Consider the following 19,777-nt stretch of genomic DNA (forward strand, 5'->3'; position numbering starts at 1 on the left):
AGGTGTGGAGGTCTTCAAACATGAAAACTAATGAATTGCCCTGAAGCAGCGATACGGTTCCTCTGGAACACCTAATAATGCACTTCATTTCAGCCGAAGCGTCTTCTCATCAACACATGGAAACATTCACCAGAGCAATTTTCCTCGCTATTAAGAGTCGCCGATTCTCCTAAGAGGTAATTAATCTTTTGTGGAGTCGTGAGCTGATATGATGTTCCCTGCCACCCGCTACGCTCACTGGCGCCCCCAGCTGGTCGAACCGAAGATGGCTGCCTAGTTTGCCTATGCTTTTAAGCTACTTAAAAATAAACTAGCGTTGTTTTTCCCTCTCGAAAAATTGTTCAGTTCAAAAAGCAAACAAAGCGTTCAAATCAAAGTGTAAATAAAAAACTTTTATCTGATTCCCCCCAGAGTTTGTTTTCTTTTTGCGCAACTTAGAGGTTTTTCATTGCCAAGGTTTCACACACACACACACACACACACACACACACACACACACACACACACACACACACACACATACACATACACACACAAGAAGGGTGTCTTGAGAAAAGACACACCTACACACACACCTACACACAAATAAGGGCAAAAAGACACACATACCTACACACACACACACAAAGAAGCAAAAAGACAGACACCTACCTACACACACACATACACACACACACACACACACACACACACACACACACACACACACACACACACACACACACACATCTTGAATTCCAGATCAGCATGAAGCAGTGCAGCAATCAGCAAAAAAACTAAAGAACAGAACAGACACCTGCAGAAATCCAGCAGAAGCAACATTTCTCTCTGTTTCAGCTCTGACACACTTTTTCCTGTGAGGCATTTTTATCTTTCACTTCACTTTGAAAAGGTGCAGATGGACATCGAGTGTGTTTGTGCAGGATGTTATGTACAGTAAGGATGAAATGTGTTCTGCAGGGGATTTCTAAACTTTATATTCAGAGTGAGAGAAAAGAGAATCTGTATAAAAATGTGCTATTTGAAAAAACACAGATATCACCAGTGACGTTGATTCATTAATTGATTAATTGATTGCAAATCAATAAAATACTGTCATACACTTAGTGTGTTTTATGATCTTATATTTAAAATTAGGTTGTCAGTAGGTGCGTGTGTGTGTGTGTGTGTGTGTGTGTGTGTGTGTGTGTGTGTGTGTGTGTGTGTGTGTGTGTGTGTGTGTGTGTGTGTGTGTGTGTGTGTGTGTGTACCCAGACAGTCATTGGGTAATTGATAATTGCTCTTCAGATTTTTCGATCTTGAACATTTTCTCTGCTACACCACTGAGAAGAATCTCATTATCTCATGCTGTTAGACACCGAATGCTCTACAGAGACGCTTCCTAAATGCCACGTTAGATGCAGCATCTCCATGTTCATCTACACGGACTGATTGATAACAAAGACATTAAGTTCTTTGCTGATTACAAGGATTAAAGTAATTGATTGTAATTAATCCAGACAGCGATAAATAAACGCTGATGAAACTGAAGCGACATTCACATGGATCATCTTCTGGAATGAGAAATTAATAAATATTCCTCTGATCATAATACAAATTATTATAAATTATATAAAATATATTATAAAATATATAAATGATAAATGGTTTTAAAGAAGATGAACCAGCCCAGAGAAATAAAAGGGGGCGGAGCCTATTTATTATTTAGATTATATTGTTTCATAGATATTTTCTGTTTTATAATGTTACTGAAAGGGGGAACCGTGACCAACCCTGAGCAAAGCAACATGTATTCAGAAAATAAAAACTGATCACTGAATGCAGATCAGAAAGACAAATTCCAAACCAAGCAGCTTCAAAAACTTCATTTTCACCAGATTTCCACATTTCATTCTGCTCACATCAACAACAAAATGTAAAAATTTACTTCTCACCAAATTTGAAGGTCATCTGGATCTTCTCTTTCAGCTCCAGTAGATTCCAAGATGATCCACAGCTTTCCTGCAATTTTTAAACTTTCTTCCGTTGAATCTTTTTTTCTTCACAGTTCTATTCAACTTTTTTGTTAAATGTGTCCTGATGAATTGTGCAGATGAACCTTGAATGTCACTAATTAAGGGGCGTGTTTACTTTCAGTTCAACCAATAATTAACTAGTTCTCTAAAATAGGTCAAGGCTGTATCTCGTGAACCTTTACTGTAATTGGTGAGTGTATATAAAAAGAGCAAACCAGATTTACAATAGTTGAAAATGGATAAACAACTAGGAAATAAACATGGTCAAGAGCCAAAAATAAGGATGCATGCTGGAAGGGTCAGGAGGCAAAATAGAGGAAGAGGAAGAAGAGGCCAGAGACATAGACACATTTTAGATGAAATTGGAGCCACTATTGTGGACCATGTTGTCAATCATGGCCTCACAATGGTATTGCAAGGGATGCTAACTGTTGTGATGTGGATGAAAATCTGAGGCCTGACAGACTGGACGTCAGGGGGTAGAGAGTGATTACACTGTGTAGTGCAGCATGTGCAGTTCTACCTAAGAAGTGTTTCCTATGTTTACCTTTTTGAATTTTAATTTGTGTCTTTTTATTTTCTATCACAATGACATTATATTGTAATTTTTTAGTCAGACTACTAGTAAAAAACAATAAAAAAAAGTGTGAATCCTGTCCAGTCTCTTACAATCAACATCCTACATACAGTAATGTGTACATTTGTGCTGTTTAATTTCATAGTTGCCACTTCAGCCTCGTGCATTTTGTACGTTAAAAACCAAAACATAATTTACATCAGGAAATACTAAAATAAAGCAGTCATATCGAAAAAATGACTAAACATTTTGACTATCTTGTTCGTAAACAATGATAAAGGACTTGTTATTTTGATGGCAAATAGATGTTCATTGACACAAATTTTGAAAGAAGTACTGAGGATTTTGAGAAAAAAAACAGGCTTTTGCAAGAAATCCAATGCATTGTGCTGTTTGTTCACATTGTTTTGAGAATGCACTTACTGATCTGCAAATCTTAAGGATGATTCGAGAAATGCTCCAAAGCGACTGAGAAAAACTGTAAGAGGTTCAACAAACTATTTATAACTAAAAATATTATTTTAAAAAAAGTAAAAAAAAAACTTGGGATTATTTCTAATAGAAATAAATAAAGTTTATAAACAATGATAAAATATAAAATTAAAAATTGATATAGAATTGTAAAATTAATAAGTATTTAATATCAAATATTATAAATATATAAATAATATTTTAAAAATAAAACACTTCTTAGTTATGCAGGATGTTTAGGATGTTGGCTGGATGACTGATGCTCCAGATCTTCCACCAGAATAAAGGAAAATACTATATGTAATATAAACTAGATAGGATAACCTTAAACTTCTTGAAGAACGAATATAATGAAAAGAAATGGGATTAAATTAAATCCACAGATGTGAATTAACACGAATATACACTCTGAGATCTTAGAATAAAACTCAGTGGGAATTCTCCTGGGGTGAATTTTTTTTATTTATTTAATTCACAAAATGTCGATGGTCATAAAAAAAACTAATGTTTTAGAGTAGATAAAATAATAGTTTGTGTTTTATTTATTAGTCGGAAATATGTGATTGTGTTTATATCTCATAAGGAAAACATCAATTTAAAAAGAATTATATATCTGTTTTATAATTAGTTCTAATATTAAATGAAAGGATGCGCTCCTGGGACAGAAGAGACATTAATAGACTAAAAACTAATAGAATTGAATAGAATGAAATGAGAAAAATGTGGAATGTTTGAATTAACAGCTTTTCGAAAGTGAATATCTGCTTGATGGTACATTAATATCTCAATGTTTATAGATTTTTATTACACACATTCTTAACATTCTTATAAACTCCTAGTCAGAACTTGGATAGATCATGTAACCCTTTATAGTGTGTAAAGTCACAGTCCAGGAGGTTTGTTAGTACCTATAAAGGATGTAGAAGTCTATTGGACGCAGGAGTGACATGGCTGTAAGCCATGAGGATCGCAGGCGGGGCAGCGTAACTCTCGGATAGACTCGTTGAAGCGGTTGGCCAACATGGATAGTTTACTACCATGGCACAGGGAACACGGGGCGGAACCCAAACCTCCACACTGCTCACAGCCGCCCGTCTCCTGCAGAGGGAAGATTTATCAGTAAATTAACAGAAATCAAACACAATTACAGTCACAGTTACACAATGGAAAGGCTGTGTCTACTGCATAAAGGCTCTGTCTACTGCAGAAGTCTGAGTCTACTGCATAAAGTCTGAGTCTACTGCATAAAGTCTGAGTCTACTGCATAAAGTCCGTGTCTACTGCATAAAGTCTGAGTCTATGGATAAAGTTTGAGTCTACTGCATAAAGTCTAAATCTAGTGCATAAAGTCTGAGTCTTCTACATAAAGTCTAAATCTATTGCATAAAGTCTAAGTCTTCTACATAAAGTCTGAGTCTACTGCATAAAGTCTGTGTCTACTGTATAAAGTCTGTGTCTACTGCATAAAGTCTGAGTTTATTGCATACAGTCTGAGTCTACTGCATAAAGTCTGAGTCTACTGCATAAAGTCTGTGTCTACTGCATAAAGTCTGTGTCTACTGCATAAAGTCTGAGTTTATTGCATACAGTCTGAGTCTACTGCATAAAGTCTGAGTCTACTGCATAAAGTCTGTGTCTACTGTATAAAGTCTGTGTCTACTGCATAAAGTCTGAGTTTATTGCATACAGTCTGAGTCTACTGCATAAAGTCTGTGTCTACTGCATAAAGTCTGAGTCTACTGCATAAAGTCTAAATCTACTGCATAAAGTCTGAGTCTTCTACATAAAGTCTAAATCTACTGCATAAAGTCTAAGTCTTCTACATAAAGTCTGAGTTTACTGCATAAAGTCTGAGTCTACTGTATAAAGTCTGTGTCTACTGCATAAAGTCTGAGTCTACTGCATAAAGTCTGAGTCTACTGCATAAAGTCTAAATCTACTGCATAAAGTCTGAGTCTACTGCATAAAGTCTGAGTCTACTGCATAAAGTCTGTGTCTACTGCATAAAGACTAAATCTACTGCATAAAGTCTAAGTCTTCTACATAAAGTCTGTGTCTACTGCATAAAGTCTGAGTCTACTGCATAAAGTCTGAGTCTACTGCATAAAGTCTGTGTCTACTGCATAAAGTCTAAATCTACTGCATAAAGTCTAAGTCTTCTACATAAAGTCTGAGTCTACTGCATAAAGTCTGTGTCTACTGCATAAAGTCTGAGTCTACTGCATAAAGTTTGAGTCTACTGCATAAAGTCTAAATCTACTGCATAAAGTCTGAGTCTTCTACATAAAGTCTAAATCTACTGCATAAAGTCTAAGTCTGAGTCTTCTACATAAAGTCTAAATCTACTGCAGAAAGTCTAAGTCTTCTACACAAAGTCAGAGTCTACTGCATAAAGTCTGTGTCTACTGCATAAAGTCTAAGTCTACTGCATAAAGTCTGAGTTTAAAGCATAAAGTCTGAGTCTACTGCATAAAGTCTGAGTCTACTGTATAAAGTCTGTGTATTCTGCATAAAGTCTGAGTTTATTGTATAAAGTCTGTGTCTACTGCATAAAGTCTGAGTCTACTGCATAAAGTTTGTGTTCACTGCATAAAGTCTGAGTCTACTGTATAAAGTCTGAGTCTACTGCATAAAGTCTGTGTCTACTGCATAAAGTCTGACTCTACTGTATAAAGTCTGAGTCTACTGCATAAAGTCTGAGTCTACTGTATAAAGTCTAAGTCTACTGCATAAAGTCTGTGTCTACTGCATAAAGTCTAAGTCTACTGCATAAAGTCTGTGTCTACTGCATAAAGTCTGAGTCTACTGCATAAAGTCCGTGTCTACTGCATAAAGTCTAAGTCTACTGCATAAAGTCTGAGTCTACTGCATAAAGTCTGAGTCTACTGCATAAAGTCCGTGTCTACTGCATAAAGTCTGTGTCTACTGCATAAAGTCTGAGTCTACTGCATAAAGTCTGAGTCTACTGCATAAAGTCTGAGTCTACTGTATAAAGTCTGAGTCTACTGCATAAAGTCTGTGTCTACTGCATAAAGTCTGAGTCTACTGTATAAAGTCTGAGTCTACTGCATAAAGTCTAAGTCTACTGTATAAAGTCTAAGTCTACTGCATAAAGTCTGTGTCTACTGCATAAAGTCTGAGTCTACTGCATAAAGTCCGTGTCTACTGCATAAAGTCTGAGTCTATGGATAAAGTTTGAGTCTACTGCATAAAGTCTAAATCTAGTGCATAAAGTCTGAGTCTTCTACATAAAGTCTAAATCTATTGCATAAAGTCTAAGTCTTCTACATAAAGTCTGAGTCTACTGCATAAAGTCTGTGTCCACTGTATAAAGTCTGTGTCTACTGCATAAAGTCTGAGTTTATTGCATACAGTCTGAGTCTACTGCATAAAATCTGAGTCTACTGCATAAAGTCTGTGTCTACTGTATAAAGTCTGTGTCTACTGCATAAAGTCTGAGTTTATTGCATACAGTCTAAGTCTACTGCATAAAGTCTGTGTCTACTGCATAAAGTCTGAGTCTACTGCATAAAGTCTGAGTCTACTGCATAAAGTCTATATCTACTGCATAAAGTCTGAGTCTACTGCATAAAGTCTGAGTCTACTGCATAAAGTCTGTGTCTACTGCATAAAGTCTAAATCTACTGCATAAAGTCTAAGTCTTCTACATAAAGTCTGTGTCTACTGCATAAAGTCTGAGTCTACTGCATAAAGTCTGAGTCTACTGCATAAAGTCTGTGTCTACTGCATGAAGTCTAAATCTACTGCATAAAGTCTAAGTCTTCTACATAAAGTCTGAGTCTACTGCATAAAGTCTGTGTCTACTGCATAAAGTCTGTGTCTACTGCATAAAGTTTGAGTCTACTGCATAAAGTCTAAATCTACTGCATAAAGTCTGAGTCTTCTACATAAAGTCTAAATCTACTGCATAAAGTCTAAGTCTGAGTCTTCTACATAAAGTCTAAATCTACTGCAGAAAGTCTAAGTCTTCTACACAAAGTCAGAGTCTACTGCATAAAGTCTGAGTTTACTGCATAAAGTCTGAGTCTACTGTATAAAGTCTGTGTCTACTGCATAAAGTCTAAGTCTACTGCATAAAGTCTGAGTTTAAAGCATAAAGTCTGAGTCTACTGCATAAAGTCTGAGTCTACTGTATAAAGTCTGTGTATTCTGCATAAAGTCTGAGTTTATTGTATAAAGTCTGTGTCTACTGCATAAAGTCTGAGTCTACTGCATAAAGTTTGTGTTCACTGCATAAAGTCTGAGTCTACTGTATAAAGTCTGAGTCTACTGCATAAAGTCTGTGTCTACTGCATAAAGTCTGACTCTACTGTATAAAGTCTGAGTCTACTGCATAAAGTCTGAGTCTACTGTATAAAGTCTAAGTCTACTGCATAAAGTCTGTGTCTACTGCATAAAGTCTAAGTCTACTGCATAAAGTCTGTGTCTACTGCATAAAGTCTGAGTCTACTGCATAAAGTCCGTGTCTACTGCATAAAGTCTAAGTCTACTGCATAAAGTCTGAGTCTACTGCATAAAGTCTGAGTCTACTGCATAAAGTCCGTGTCTACTGCATAAAGTCTGTGTCTACTGCATAAAGTCTGAGTCTACTGCATAAAGTCTGAGTCTACTGCATAAAGTCTGAGTCTACTGTATAAAGTCTGAGTCTACTGCATAAAGTCTGTGTCTACTGCATAAAGTCTGAGTCTACTGTATAAAGTCTGAGTCTACTGCATAAAGTCTAAGTCTACTGTATAAAGTCTAAGTCTACTGCATAAAGTCTGTGTCTACTGCATAAAGTCTGAGTCTACTGCATAAAGTCTGTGTCTACTGCATAAAGTCTGAGTCTATGGATAAAGTTTGAGTCTACTGCATAAAGTCTAAATCTAGTGCATAAAGTCTGAGTCTTCTACATAAAGTCTAAATCTATTGCATAAAGTCTAAGTCTTCTACATAAAGTCTGAGTCTACTGCATAAAGTCTGTGTCTACTGTATAAAGTCTGTGTCTACTGCATAAAGTCTGAGTTTATTGCATACAGTCTGAGTCTACTGCATAAAGTCTGAGTCTACTGCATAAAGTCTGTGTCTACTGTATAAAGTCTGTGTCTACTGCATAAAGTCTGAGTTTATTGCATACAGTCTGAGTCTACTGCATAAAGTCTGTGTCTACTGCATAAAGTCTGAGTCTACTGCATAAAGTCTAAATCTACTGCATAAAGTCTGAGTCTTCTACATAAAGTCTAAATCTACTGCATAAAGTCTAAGTCTTCTACATAAAGTCTGAGTTTACTGCATAAAGACTGAGTCTACTGTATAAAGTCTGTGTCTACTGCATAAAGTCTGAGTCTACTGCATAAAGTCTGAGTCTACTGCATAAAGTCTAAATCTACTGCATAAAGTCTGAGTCTACTGCATAAAGTCTGAGTCTACTGCATAAAGTCTGTGTCTACTGCATAAAGTCTAAATCTACTGCATAAAGTCTAAGTCTTCTACATAAAGTCTGAGTCTACTGCATAAAGTTTGAGTCTACTGCATAAAGTCTAAATCTACTGCATAAAGTCTGAGTCTTCTACATAAAGTCTAAATCTACTGCATAAAGTCTAAGTCTGAGTCTTCTACATAAAGTCTAAATCTACTGCAGAAAGTCTAAGTCTTCTACACAAAGTCAGAGTCTACTGCATAAAGTCTGAGTTTACTGCATAAAGTCTGAGTCTACTGTATAAAGTCTGTGTCTACTGCATAAAGTCTAAGTCTACTGCATAAAGTCTGAGTTTAAAGCATAAAGTCTGAGTCTACTGCATAAAGTCTGAGTCTACTGTATAAAGTCTGTGTATTCTGCATAAAGTCTGAGTTTATTGTATAAAGTCTGTGTCTACTGCATAAAGTCTGAGTCTACTGCATAAAGTTTGTGTTCACTGCATAAAGTCTGAGTCTACTGTATAAAGTCTGAGTCTACTGCATAAAGTCTGTGTCTACTGCATAAAGTCTGACTCTACTGTATAAAGTCTGAGTCTACTGCATAAAGTCTGAGTCTACTGTATAAAGTCTAAGTCTACTGCATAAAGTCTGTGTCTACTGCATAAAGTCTAAGTCTACTGCATAAAGTCTGTGTCTACTGCATAAAGTCTGAGTCTACTGCATAAAGTCTGTGTCTACTGCATAAAGTCTAAGTCTACTGCATAAAGTCTGAGTCTACTGCATAAAGTCAGAGTCTACTGCATAAAGTCCGTGTCTACTGCATAAAGTCTAAGTCTACTGCATAAAGTCTGTGTCTACTGCATAAAGTCTGAGTCTACTGCATAAAGTCTGAGTCTACTGCATAAAGTCTGAGTCTACTGTATAAAGTCTGAGTCTACTGCATAAAGTCTGTGTCTACTGCATAAAGTCTGAGTCTACTGTATAAAGTCTGAGTCTACTGCATAAAGTCTAAGTCTACTGTATAAAGTCTAAGTCTACTGCATAAAGTCTGTGTCTACTGCATAAAGTCTGAGTCTACTGCATAAAGTCTAAGTCTACTGCATAAAGTCTGAGTCTACTGCATAAAGTCCGTGTCTACTGCATAAAGTCTAAGTCTACTGCATAAAGTCTAAGTCTACTGCATAAAGTCTGTGTCTACTGCATAAAGTCAGAGTCTACTGCATAAAGTCTGAGTCTACTGCATAAAGTCTGAGTCTACTGCATAAAGTCTGAGTCTACTGTATAAAGGCCGAGTCTTTTCCACTGTTAGTAGCGAACCAAAAGGATAGTTCACCAGTTAGATAGTAAGCCAGGCTGAAATTAGCTTCCCACTATCATGTAGCTGCACAAATAGTTATTTTTGCCCGCTGAAATAGAAACATTTATACATCATCATGGCTGACTTTAAAATTTCACTTGAGTAAAAATACAAAAGTTTTTGCCTTCAAATGTACTTAATTATCCAAAGTAGTGATTTATTAAAACTATAATGTTCCTATGATCATTTTTATCACAAGACTCTTTACCTAATCACCTCAGTTTCTGTGTAAAGACTCGAATGTGACTCTCAGCACACTGATCTATTAATAGAATGAGATTAATGACTCAAACACTGATTGATTTCTATTATAATTATCATGAACCCAAAACCTTCTTTTCAACTACTTCAGTAAAAACGTGTAAATGAGGTCACGTGTGTTGTGGTGAGTTCGAGTCTGGAGTTTCTTCATCATTTATTCCTCTCTAAATGTTCTGCTTGATGTTGAACTGATGCTGAACTGTATGTTGGTGATCAGTAGATGCACCGAGCGCCGATCAGAACACGTGTAAAACAGAGCGTGCGCTCGATCCTGATTGGTGACTTGCTGCGTGTTTCACGAGTTACGTTTTTTATCCTCATAAAAAGAAACGACTGATTTCACTACATGTAGTAAAAAGTCAAATATTTGACTTTGAAATGTGAAGTTACAGTAAAAATCTCCTCAAATAGAAAAAACTTCAGTAAAATACAGATACGTAAAAAAATCTACTTAACACAGCAATGCATTACATTTACTTCATAACTGTCCAACACTGATGCTCATCTACAGGGACTGCGGGGTTCATTCTCTGTTCGGCCAATCTGGTTCTGTTAATGTTTTTTTAATTAACATTCACGTTCCTGGATTTAGAGTTAGTGAAGTGGTCCGGGATGTCCTTCTGCCCCCACCTAAGCACCGTCAACAAACAAATCACAATGTTTTCTAAGTGAAAAAGGGTCTATCAGGGATATACAGTCGCCATGGCTGCTCATCAGGGACAAATTCACACCATTCACCTTAACTGTTGATTTGTGTAAAGCTGCTTTGAGAAAATGTCTGTTGTAAAAAGCGCAATACAAATAAACTTGACTTGACTTGACTTGATATACAAGCAAATTTAGAGAAGAAGAAGAAGCAGCATGAACACTACAGAACAATATGATTATTGTCTTCATGTATTCCAGCTTGTTAGAAACCTGGGGTCAGAGTGCAGGATCTGCCAGGATACAGCACACTGAAGCAAAGACGATTGTGGGCCTCTCTCAAGAGCCAAACAGCTTAGCCATACTGTGGCTTGAACCCCTGATCTTCTGATCACTAACCCAGATCCCTCACCCCTGCACTCTCAGGAATGTAAATACCATCGTTCATGTTCATTGCAGATGTTTATAGAGTCATGTTAGAAATATTCACCTCTTCCTTGGGAGCCGGACGTCGTCCCTCCTTACGGGCACTTTTTGTTCTGTGTCTTCCTTTGGATCTGAATTCACGGCCTGGAGAAACTTCTCGTTCTTCTCCTCGACCTCGATGGATGTTCACACCAATGGTCTCAGCTTTTTTACTAGGAGATCGGATGATCTTCAGGTTGCTGGTATAGATGATGATTTTTTCGAAATCTAAAACTGGTTCCTGAAGCAATCGGGCAGCAAACGCACACACACACACACACACACACACACACACACACACACACACACACACACACAAAGCATAGGCATTAATAAACTGCATTAACACAAAAGAGTCTTTGAATCTGTTGCTATAAATACAGAAGGTCATGAATAAGACACAAAGCTCCTTTGAGAGAAACCAGACAAAGGACATCTGTCATGATGAGTTCGATTCGCTCGGCTGCAGATGCACCACAAAACCTCTGCAGCAGAACATCAGGACTGACACTGTAATAATCCTGAGCACAATGACACAGTCTACAATAATCGTCTTCTCAGCAGTCAACCTCAACGATTAGATAGGAATAAATTTCACTCATCTTTCACTTGCAATCTGCAACATCTCCAATTATAGCATTTTATTTTCTCTTCAGGTTTATAATAATAAATGTAGGAGCAGAACTTAAAGACAAAGCTGTTGAAAAGTTGTAGGAGGTGCTGAAGGTGTTGTGTGTATAAATAGATGAGCTTTGAGGAGGAAAATATACAGTATATATATATATATATATATATCTATGAGGAACATCTATTATGTAACAGTACAGGTGGAGAAGAAAGTGGTAAGGATTATGTTTCTGAGATGATAGTATTTTACACACACACACACACACACACACACACACACACACACACACACACACACACACACACACACACACACAGGTCTAATACTGATCCTCTGTGTAATCATGACTCACATTTTCACCCTGTTGATCATTAGATGTTAAAGGTATGAAGCCGCTCGCTGCTCGGTACACGTTGATGCGCTGGGCTGTGAGGCCTGCAGGAGGATCTACATCCTGACCCTCAAAACTGCAAAGCTGCTCCACATCCAGGTGCTGAGGAATCTTTGTGTGGATGAAGCTGTGAGGGTACTTTTCCTCAGGACTATCCAGTTCCTGACCGTCCTCGTAGACGTGCTTCAGGACACGGCCGCTGTACGACGACGCCAGCTTGAACCTCACTTTCCTCGGCTTTGCCTCGTGTTTCGGCCCCATCTTTTTTAAACGTTCCTCCATGTTTCTTCAGATGCTAGTTATGGCAGAGAACCGCTTGAAAACCCAAAGTCGTCTGCGCTCACCGTCTGGTGTAGAGACTTCATTCGGTCTTCAGCGAGCTGCTAAATTATTGAGCGTTTCAGAGCAGAACAACAGAGACAGAAACTGAGACCTTGTGCTTTCATCAAATAATCATGGTTACAGTAGCTATCAGAGCAGGACGTTTTGAGATCTGTGAAGATCAGCAGTTATACTGTAAAACTTTCGTTTGAGTTTTTCTGTTTTACGCTTCATGCAACTTCAACACGAAGAGTGTAATTAGTCTGCGTATTCCAGCATCAATCCCGAAATTGTCTCTACTGTTATCGCATTTCAACAAACTTATTTCAATTCTTTTGAGTGTGTGTGTGTGTGTGTGTGTGTGTGTGTGTGTGTGTGTGTGTGTGTGTGTGTGTGTGTGTGTGTGTGTGTGTGTGTGTTCTGTTTTATTGTGAACTTAGTCATGTGTGAAATTGTTTTTCTTGCTTCCCGGTTAAAAGATCATTTGAAGCGTCGAGTCTTCAGACTTGTTGGGCTAAACGAATATTAAACCAAATACACACACACACACACACACACACACACACACACACACACACACACACACACACACACACACACACACTTGTCTTTATCTTTATCTAAATATCTGCTCATCTGTGTAAGAGTACTAAGGGGAACTATTATCTGGAGTGTAGTTACATATCCTATACTCCTACACTGGACAGGACAAAAATATAGGATCAGGGTGGAAGAGACTGTCAGGAACATATAAGAATAATACGAAGTGGTATACAGAAGTTTCGAGACTGATTTTGTAACACACCAATAGATGGCAGCACGAGGCTGCACGCACAGTCACAGGAAGCACCGACCTTCATAAGTCAATGTGCAAAAAGACAGCAGTGCATCTGGTTCTGTTCTGAACACGTGCACATCTGTGATTTCATCATCAACAGCAAGTTGGAACAAGACAATGCACCCTGACCCCCTTATTTGTTTACATTTGGTTTTAAATGTGTGTATTTTCCCTAATTTTTTATTTCACTGGGATGATAGATCATGTTAAAGCTGACGTCTCATGAACCGAAGACGTTCCAAAATAAATGATTTACACCCGGTAAGGAGACTCTCTGTTCATATATGGATACCAAGGGCTGCTACGCTGGAAGCTCTGTCTTACTGTGTAAGAGGACTATTGAAGATGATGGTGTGTAAATGTAGATAAATGAAGTACTTTCTTGTAAACAGAGCGAGTCTCCAAACTTTTAGATTCCAACTCGTAATGATGTTAAAAGGTTAATAGAGTGTAGTTTCTGGTGCAGGATGTAAAAGAGAAATCACTTCGACTGCATCCTCTGTAAGGAAGTGTACTAATATCCACTAATCGATATTAATCCCCTCTCAGGATTCTTCTTCTTATTAAACCTTATAGACCTTTTAGTTTTATTCCTTTGGAGCATCAGTGAGAAAGAAAAGAGGAGAAAAGGATAATGAAATATTCACGTGTCGTACGTTAGAAAGCCGTTTAAGTTATTATATCACGTTACACTCATTCACAGTTTCAGTGTTAATCAAATAATTTGCAAAATAATTTTACTTACAATAAACATATAATCTGAACAATCCATAAGACCAGATACTGAATGTGAACCAAACGCAATTCTATAACTTAGGATGAAAATTGAAATAAATTTAATTATATGTGTACATATATTACTCCATTTATATTACAGTTATTCCAGGGTCAGTGTTAGTGATGGATTGTGATTGGCTGGAGGTTCAGGTGTGAATAGTGGATTGTGATTGGCTGGAGGTTCAGGTGTGGAATAGTGGATTGTGATTGGCTGGAAGTTCTGGTGTGAATAGTGGATTGTGATTGGCTGGAGGTTCAGGTGTGAATAGTGGATTGTGATTGGCTGGAGGTTCAGGTGTGAATAGTGGATTGTGATTGGCGGGAGGTTAAGGTGTGAATAGTGGATTGTGATTGGCTGGAAGTTCAGGTGTGGAATAGTGGATTGTGATTGGCTGGAAGTTCAGGTGTGAATAGTGGATTGTGATTGGCTGGAAGTTCAGGTGTGAATAGTGGATTGTGATTGGCTGGAGGTTCAGGTGTGGAATAGTGGATTGTGATTGGCTGGAGGTTCAGGTGTGGAATAGTGGATTGTGATTGGCTGGAGGTTCAGGTGTGGAATAGTGGATTGTGATTGGCTGGAAGTTCAGGTGTGAATAGTGGATTGTTATTGGCTGGAGGTTCAGGTGTGAATAGTGGATTGTGATTGGCTGGAGGTTCATGTGTGAATAGTGGATTGTGATTGGCTGGAGGTTCAGGTGTGAATAGTGGATTGTGATTGGCTGGAAGTTCAGGTGTGAATAGTGGATTGTGATTGGCTGGAGGTTCAGGTGTGAATAGTGGATTGTGATTGGCTGGAGATTCAGTTAGTTAGTGTTTGTCAGGTGAATCTAAATGAATGTTCTGCTTATAAACACGTGTAACCATAGTAACATCCAGTTCCAGTTCCATCCAGAGTGAGACGGTGATCGTACACGTTTCCTAATGACCTCACTGATCTCCATGGAGGAGTTTTGTGTGTGGTGGAACTTTTATGATGAATACGGGGATTTCCATAAACAACTCAAGGCAGAAGATGAATTTGAAGAACTGAAGAAAATGTATAAATGAGAAACAGCAGCAGGAGTTCAGTCCAGCAGCTTCATAATCATTTGACACAAATGCACGAAATAAATATAATCTTCTGGCACTACTTTATCTGTGTGTGTGATTTGGAGCAGCAGAACTGTAGATGAACGAGTCGTATATAAAATGCGTAATGAAATAAAGTGTTATTTTGATCCATTCAGTCAGTTTCACTCTGCAAACATCAATAACAGCTTGAACTCCTCAATGCTGGAAGTGACCATGATATCAGGTGACTTTAATGCTTTTTAACCTCCACATTGTGCACTAACATCCTGTAACACCTCACACCTACACTTGGATCATTACTGACTTATCAGATTGGTCACACTGGAATAAAAACATGAGAAGGTCTCAGTTAAACAGAACCGATCGGCCGAATGCAGCACAAAAATTTCAAACACAGTCAAGAAATCCAGGTCTTCTAGAGTTCACTTGAGAGCAGTGGAACTCTGTAGACTTGAATGAACATTGAGGAATGTAATCCTGACACTTTCTGAATCTACTCTGGCAGATCCTCTGACAGCTCAATGATTAGTTGTCATTTCTGACACTAACAGAACACTAACGTATCTGAGATGTGTGACCTGGTGTTAACACACACACCACACACACCACACACACACACACACACACACACACACACACACACACACACCCCACAGAATAGCTCAGCTCACAGTGTGACACTAGGATTCTGTTTACTTTCGTCTTTTCCTACATTCTTCACATGATGCAGCAACCTGACGTTTCCCTCTTGATGGCTAAGTTGGAGGCATCGCTATTGAAAAACTAAAGATCACACTTTAGAGAAGCAGCCTGCTGGCGTTCCACCACTGCAGATCTATGAGATAACTGTAATTCAGTATGAAAAAGTGCATCAGCCAAATACTGTACATGTTTATTCCCCATAACCAAAGCATTTCGATACAGGAATGGATCAGTGACATGAACAGAAAATCAGATCACAAATCTTGACTTGCTTTTGTTTTTTTGAGCTCCTACATCTGGACTGGTGTTGGAGAAACATCTTGTCTTCATCTGTAATTACAACAACACAATAAATATCAGGTTCTAGAGAATGAGAGAATAATTTCTTATCATTTATGAAAATTTCAGGTTCTTTACAGACACTTGTCTAAGAGATTCCATCACATGGTAAAGTTATGACCAACTTCCAAACTGAAAAGTTAAAAATGATTCTATATTCGTACTGAACCGTTTCAGTACAGGGCTTTTGATTTGCTGCGATCCTTCTTTTATGTGCGGAACAGTTACAATCTTCCCTCAGGAAGGTATTAAGTGGCTGACTGCAAGTTTGTTTAGTCTCCACCTCGCACTTTGAGTGTAGTTTCACTGTTTTATTTAATTATTATTATTATTATTATTATTATTATTATTATTATTATAAAATACATACACAACATTGCCAGTGGTATAATACAGAAATGAGAGTTAGCGCAGTGTCACTGTGGATACTCACTCTGTACTGTAAATACGATCTGAAGTGCGTTACTTTTTACGCGTGTGAAATCACGGCCACTTTTCTTACGAAGGAGAAAATCCTGAAAACTCTGCATTTCGAGGGAGTGAACGAATGAAGGATGGAAGGAATGAAGACATTGTTAAAATATGCTGAAATAGGTAGAACAGTTAAGTAGATCATCTTTTCAGAAAATGTAAAATTAAATGTAAAAACACACACACACACACACACACACACATACACACACACACACACACACACACACACACTTACACGCAAACACACACACTCTTATATACACATTTGTATTACCCAATTGGGGACTAACAAATGACTATTTAATTACATTTTTCCATTTATTTAATTTAATGTAATAAGATTAATTTATTCCAATTTAATCAATTACTCAATTTAATCAATATAATGAAAAAGTGTATTGCATTAATTAGATGTATTCTATATTATTTCTAAATATTTAATCGTTTAAAATATATTATGAAATATTATTTATATATTATTTAACTAAGCAGGCATTTTATTTAAAATTGTTTTAAAAAATGTAAACCTGATGTTAAAAAAAATAAAAAAAAATAAAAAAATAAATAATAAACTGCGTTAATAAAAAAATGACAAGTATTTTTATGTTTTGCATTTTTTCCCCCATAACCGTGACTTAAAAACGAGGTACATACCGAACAGTGAATTTTGGGCACTGTTACATCAATAGTTATTATTTTCTATCACTTACAGGAGATCAGACAGGAATCAGTATCTGATCTTTAATATACACTGCTGGATTTGAGAGTGTAATTCCTGTCCTTCTGATTCATTTCAGTCTGCTAAGTTCTATAACATGTCATTAGTCAAAATCAGCACTCGCTTCACTCCTCCGTCTAGACGTTTACTTACCAGAAATGGCAGGACCTTCAGGGGTTAATGCAGCTGAGTCAAATCTCTCGGAGTCATTAATTATGAGCGTGTGTGTGTGTCAGTGCTGCTCAGGAGGAAACTGAAATAGCAGCAATCTGCATGGATACAACAACGATAACATCAAAAGAATCCACAAAGACATGCCAATGAGAGTGAAAAGAAAAGTCCAGCGTCTGTATTTGATCAGATTCTCACCTGATTATAATGGAAGATGTTTAATAAGATACTGGAAGCTTCAAAACCTCCACCGTTATCTCCTCCTTCCAGACTTCAGGATGAATGCTAGAATGTTCTAATGCATTTTTTTGTATCTAAAAGGATTGAATCCCAGCTGACCCAGAGTTCACTTTCTGCTCCTGATGATAACATGGTGGTATGTGAAAGGATTTGAATAATATAAATGGCTTTTTTTAATATTACGCTTTGCACGGTGAGCCGTGTTGGGATTAATCAGTGTTGCTGAGAGCTCCAGCAGAGTCAGGGCTCAAAGGGACTGAAGAGATGAACAGAGAAGAAATGCCTGGTTTTTACACATCGTGCTCTGAATTATTCAGAGCTCCTTGTAAACGGGGTGTAAGCGCGGGCTGAGAGTCTCTTCTGGTCTTCTAGACTGCAACACTTTCCTAAACTCTTCTGGTTTACTGCAGCATGCACGTGAGAAGGTTTCACACGACAGAAACACACAGTATATCGATGTTTTAGAGCAAATCCACTCCTGGACTTCTGGATCTGTAATTAAATAACCTCAAACATCAGCTCACAGTGCAGTGGGTTTTAGGAAGATTTTATCATTTCTGTGCTTCTTTTAATTTATTTGTATTATTTTAATTACATTTATTGCAGATAAAACGTCTTATTAAACCCCTAACTGTACCTGTAACTCATACCTCTTACTGTACCTGTTACTGTACCTGTAACTGTAACTATACTCTTCCTGTACCAGTGACTGTAACGGTACCATTGTTGTACCTATAACTGTACCTGTAAACATACCCTTTACTGTACCTGTACCTATAACTGTAACTTTACCCTTACTGTACCTGTAACCATTACCTTAACATACCTGTTACTGTAACTGTAACCATACCCCCTACTCTACCCATAACTGTACATGTAACCATAACCTTACTGTACCTGTAACTATACCTCTACTCTACCTGTAACTGTACCTGTAGCTATACCCTTACTCTACCTGTAACGGTACCTGAAACTATACTCTACCTGTAACTGTGCCTGTAGCTATACCCTTACTGTACCTGTAACGGTACCTGAAACTATACTCTACCTGTAACTGTGCCTGTAGCTATACCCTTACTGTACCTGTAACGGTACCTGAAACTATACTCTACCTGTAACTGTGCCTGTAGCTATACCCTTACTGTACCTGTAACGGTACCTGAAACTATACTCTACCTGTAACTGTGCCTGTAGCTATACCCTTACTGTACCTGTAACTATACTCTACCCTTACTGTACCTGTAACTATACCCTTACTGTACCTGTAACGGTACCTGAAACTATACTCTACCTGTAACTGTGCCTGTAACCATACCCTTACTGTACCTGTAACAGTACCTGAAACTATACTCTACCTGTAACTGTGCCTGTAGCTATACCCTTACTGTACCTGTAACGGTACCTGAAACTATACTCTACCTGTAACTGTGCCTGTAGCTATACCCTTACTGTACCTGTAACTATACTCTACCCTTACTGTACCTGTAACGGTACCTGAAACTATACTCTACCTGTAACTGTGCCTGTAACCATACCCTTACTGTACCTGTAACTATACTCTATCCTTACTGTACCTGTAACTATACTCTACCCCTACTGTACCTGTAACTATACCCTTACTGTACCTGTAACGGTACCTGTAACTATACTCTACATGTAACTGTAACTGTACCTGTAACTATACTCATACTCTTCCTGTACCTGTACCTGTAACTATACCCTTACTGTACCTGTACCTGTACTTGTACTTGTAACTATACCTTTACTGTACCTGTAACTGAACCTGTTACCATATCCGTAACCATTCCTGAAACCATAACCCTTACTGCAGGGATGTCCAATCTTTTCCACAAAGCGCTGGTGTGGGTGCAGGTTTTCATTCCAAATAATCAACTCCA

The 19,777-nt window shown here is 37.8% G+C and overlaps 1 protein-coding gene across 1 annotated transcript; it reads right to left on the reverse strand.

The window, feature by feature from the left end:
* Positions 1-3,518: 3,518 nt before the first annotated feature.
* Positions 3,519-12,534, reverse strand: grxcr2 (glutaredoxin and cysteine rich domain containing 2). The gene is made up of 3 exons (XM_083564463.1): positions 12,190-12,534; positions 11,235-11,450; positions 3,519-4,161 (listed from the first exon to the last, which is right to left on the reverse strand). Exons 1-3 carry the CDS (start codon positions 12,508-12,510, stop codon positions 3,991-3,993), a joined length of 708 nt encoding a protein of 235 aa, XP_083420589.1. The 5' UTR covers positions 12,511-12,534; the 3' UTR covers positions 3,519-3,990.
* Positions 12,535-19,777: the final 7,243 nt, after the last annotated feature.

This window comes from Silurus aristotelis (assembly GCF_946808225.1).
Source record: "Silurus aristotelis genome assembly, chromosome: 16".
Taxonomy (NCBI): Eukaryota; Metazoa; Chordata; class Actinopteri; order Siluriformes; family Siluridae; genus Silurus; species Silurus aristotelis.

What these genes read in the sequence shown, in the direction of transcription:
- grxcr2 (XM_083564463.1), bottom strand. Translation starts at nt 12,510, where the DNA reads ATGGAGGAACGTTTAAAAAAGATGGGGCCGAAACACGAGGCAAAGCCG. An exon ending in ATGATCAACAGGGTGAAAAT is followed by an intron (nt 11,451 to 12,189) that starts GTGAGTCATGAT and finishes CGATTGCTTCAG; the next exon opens with GAACCAGTTTTAGATTTCGA. An exon ending in GTCCGGCTCCCAAGGAAGAG is followed by an intron (nt 4,162 to 11,234) that starts GTGAATATTTCT and finishes TTCCCTCTGCAG; the next exon opens with GAGACGGGCGGCTGTGAGCA.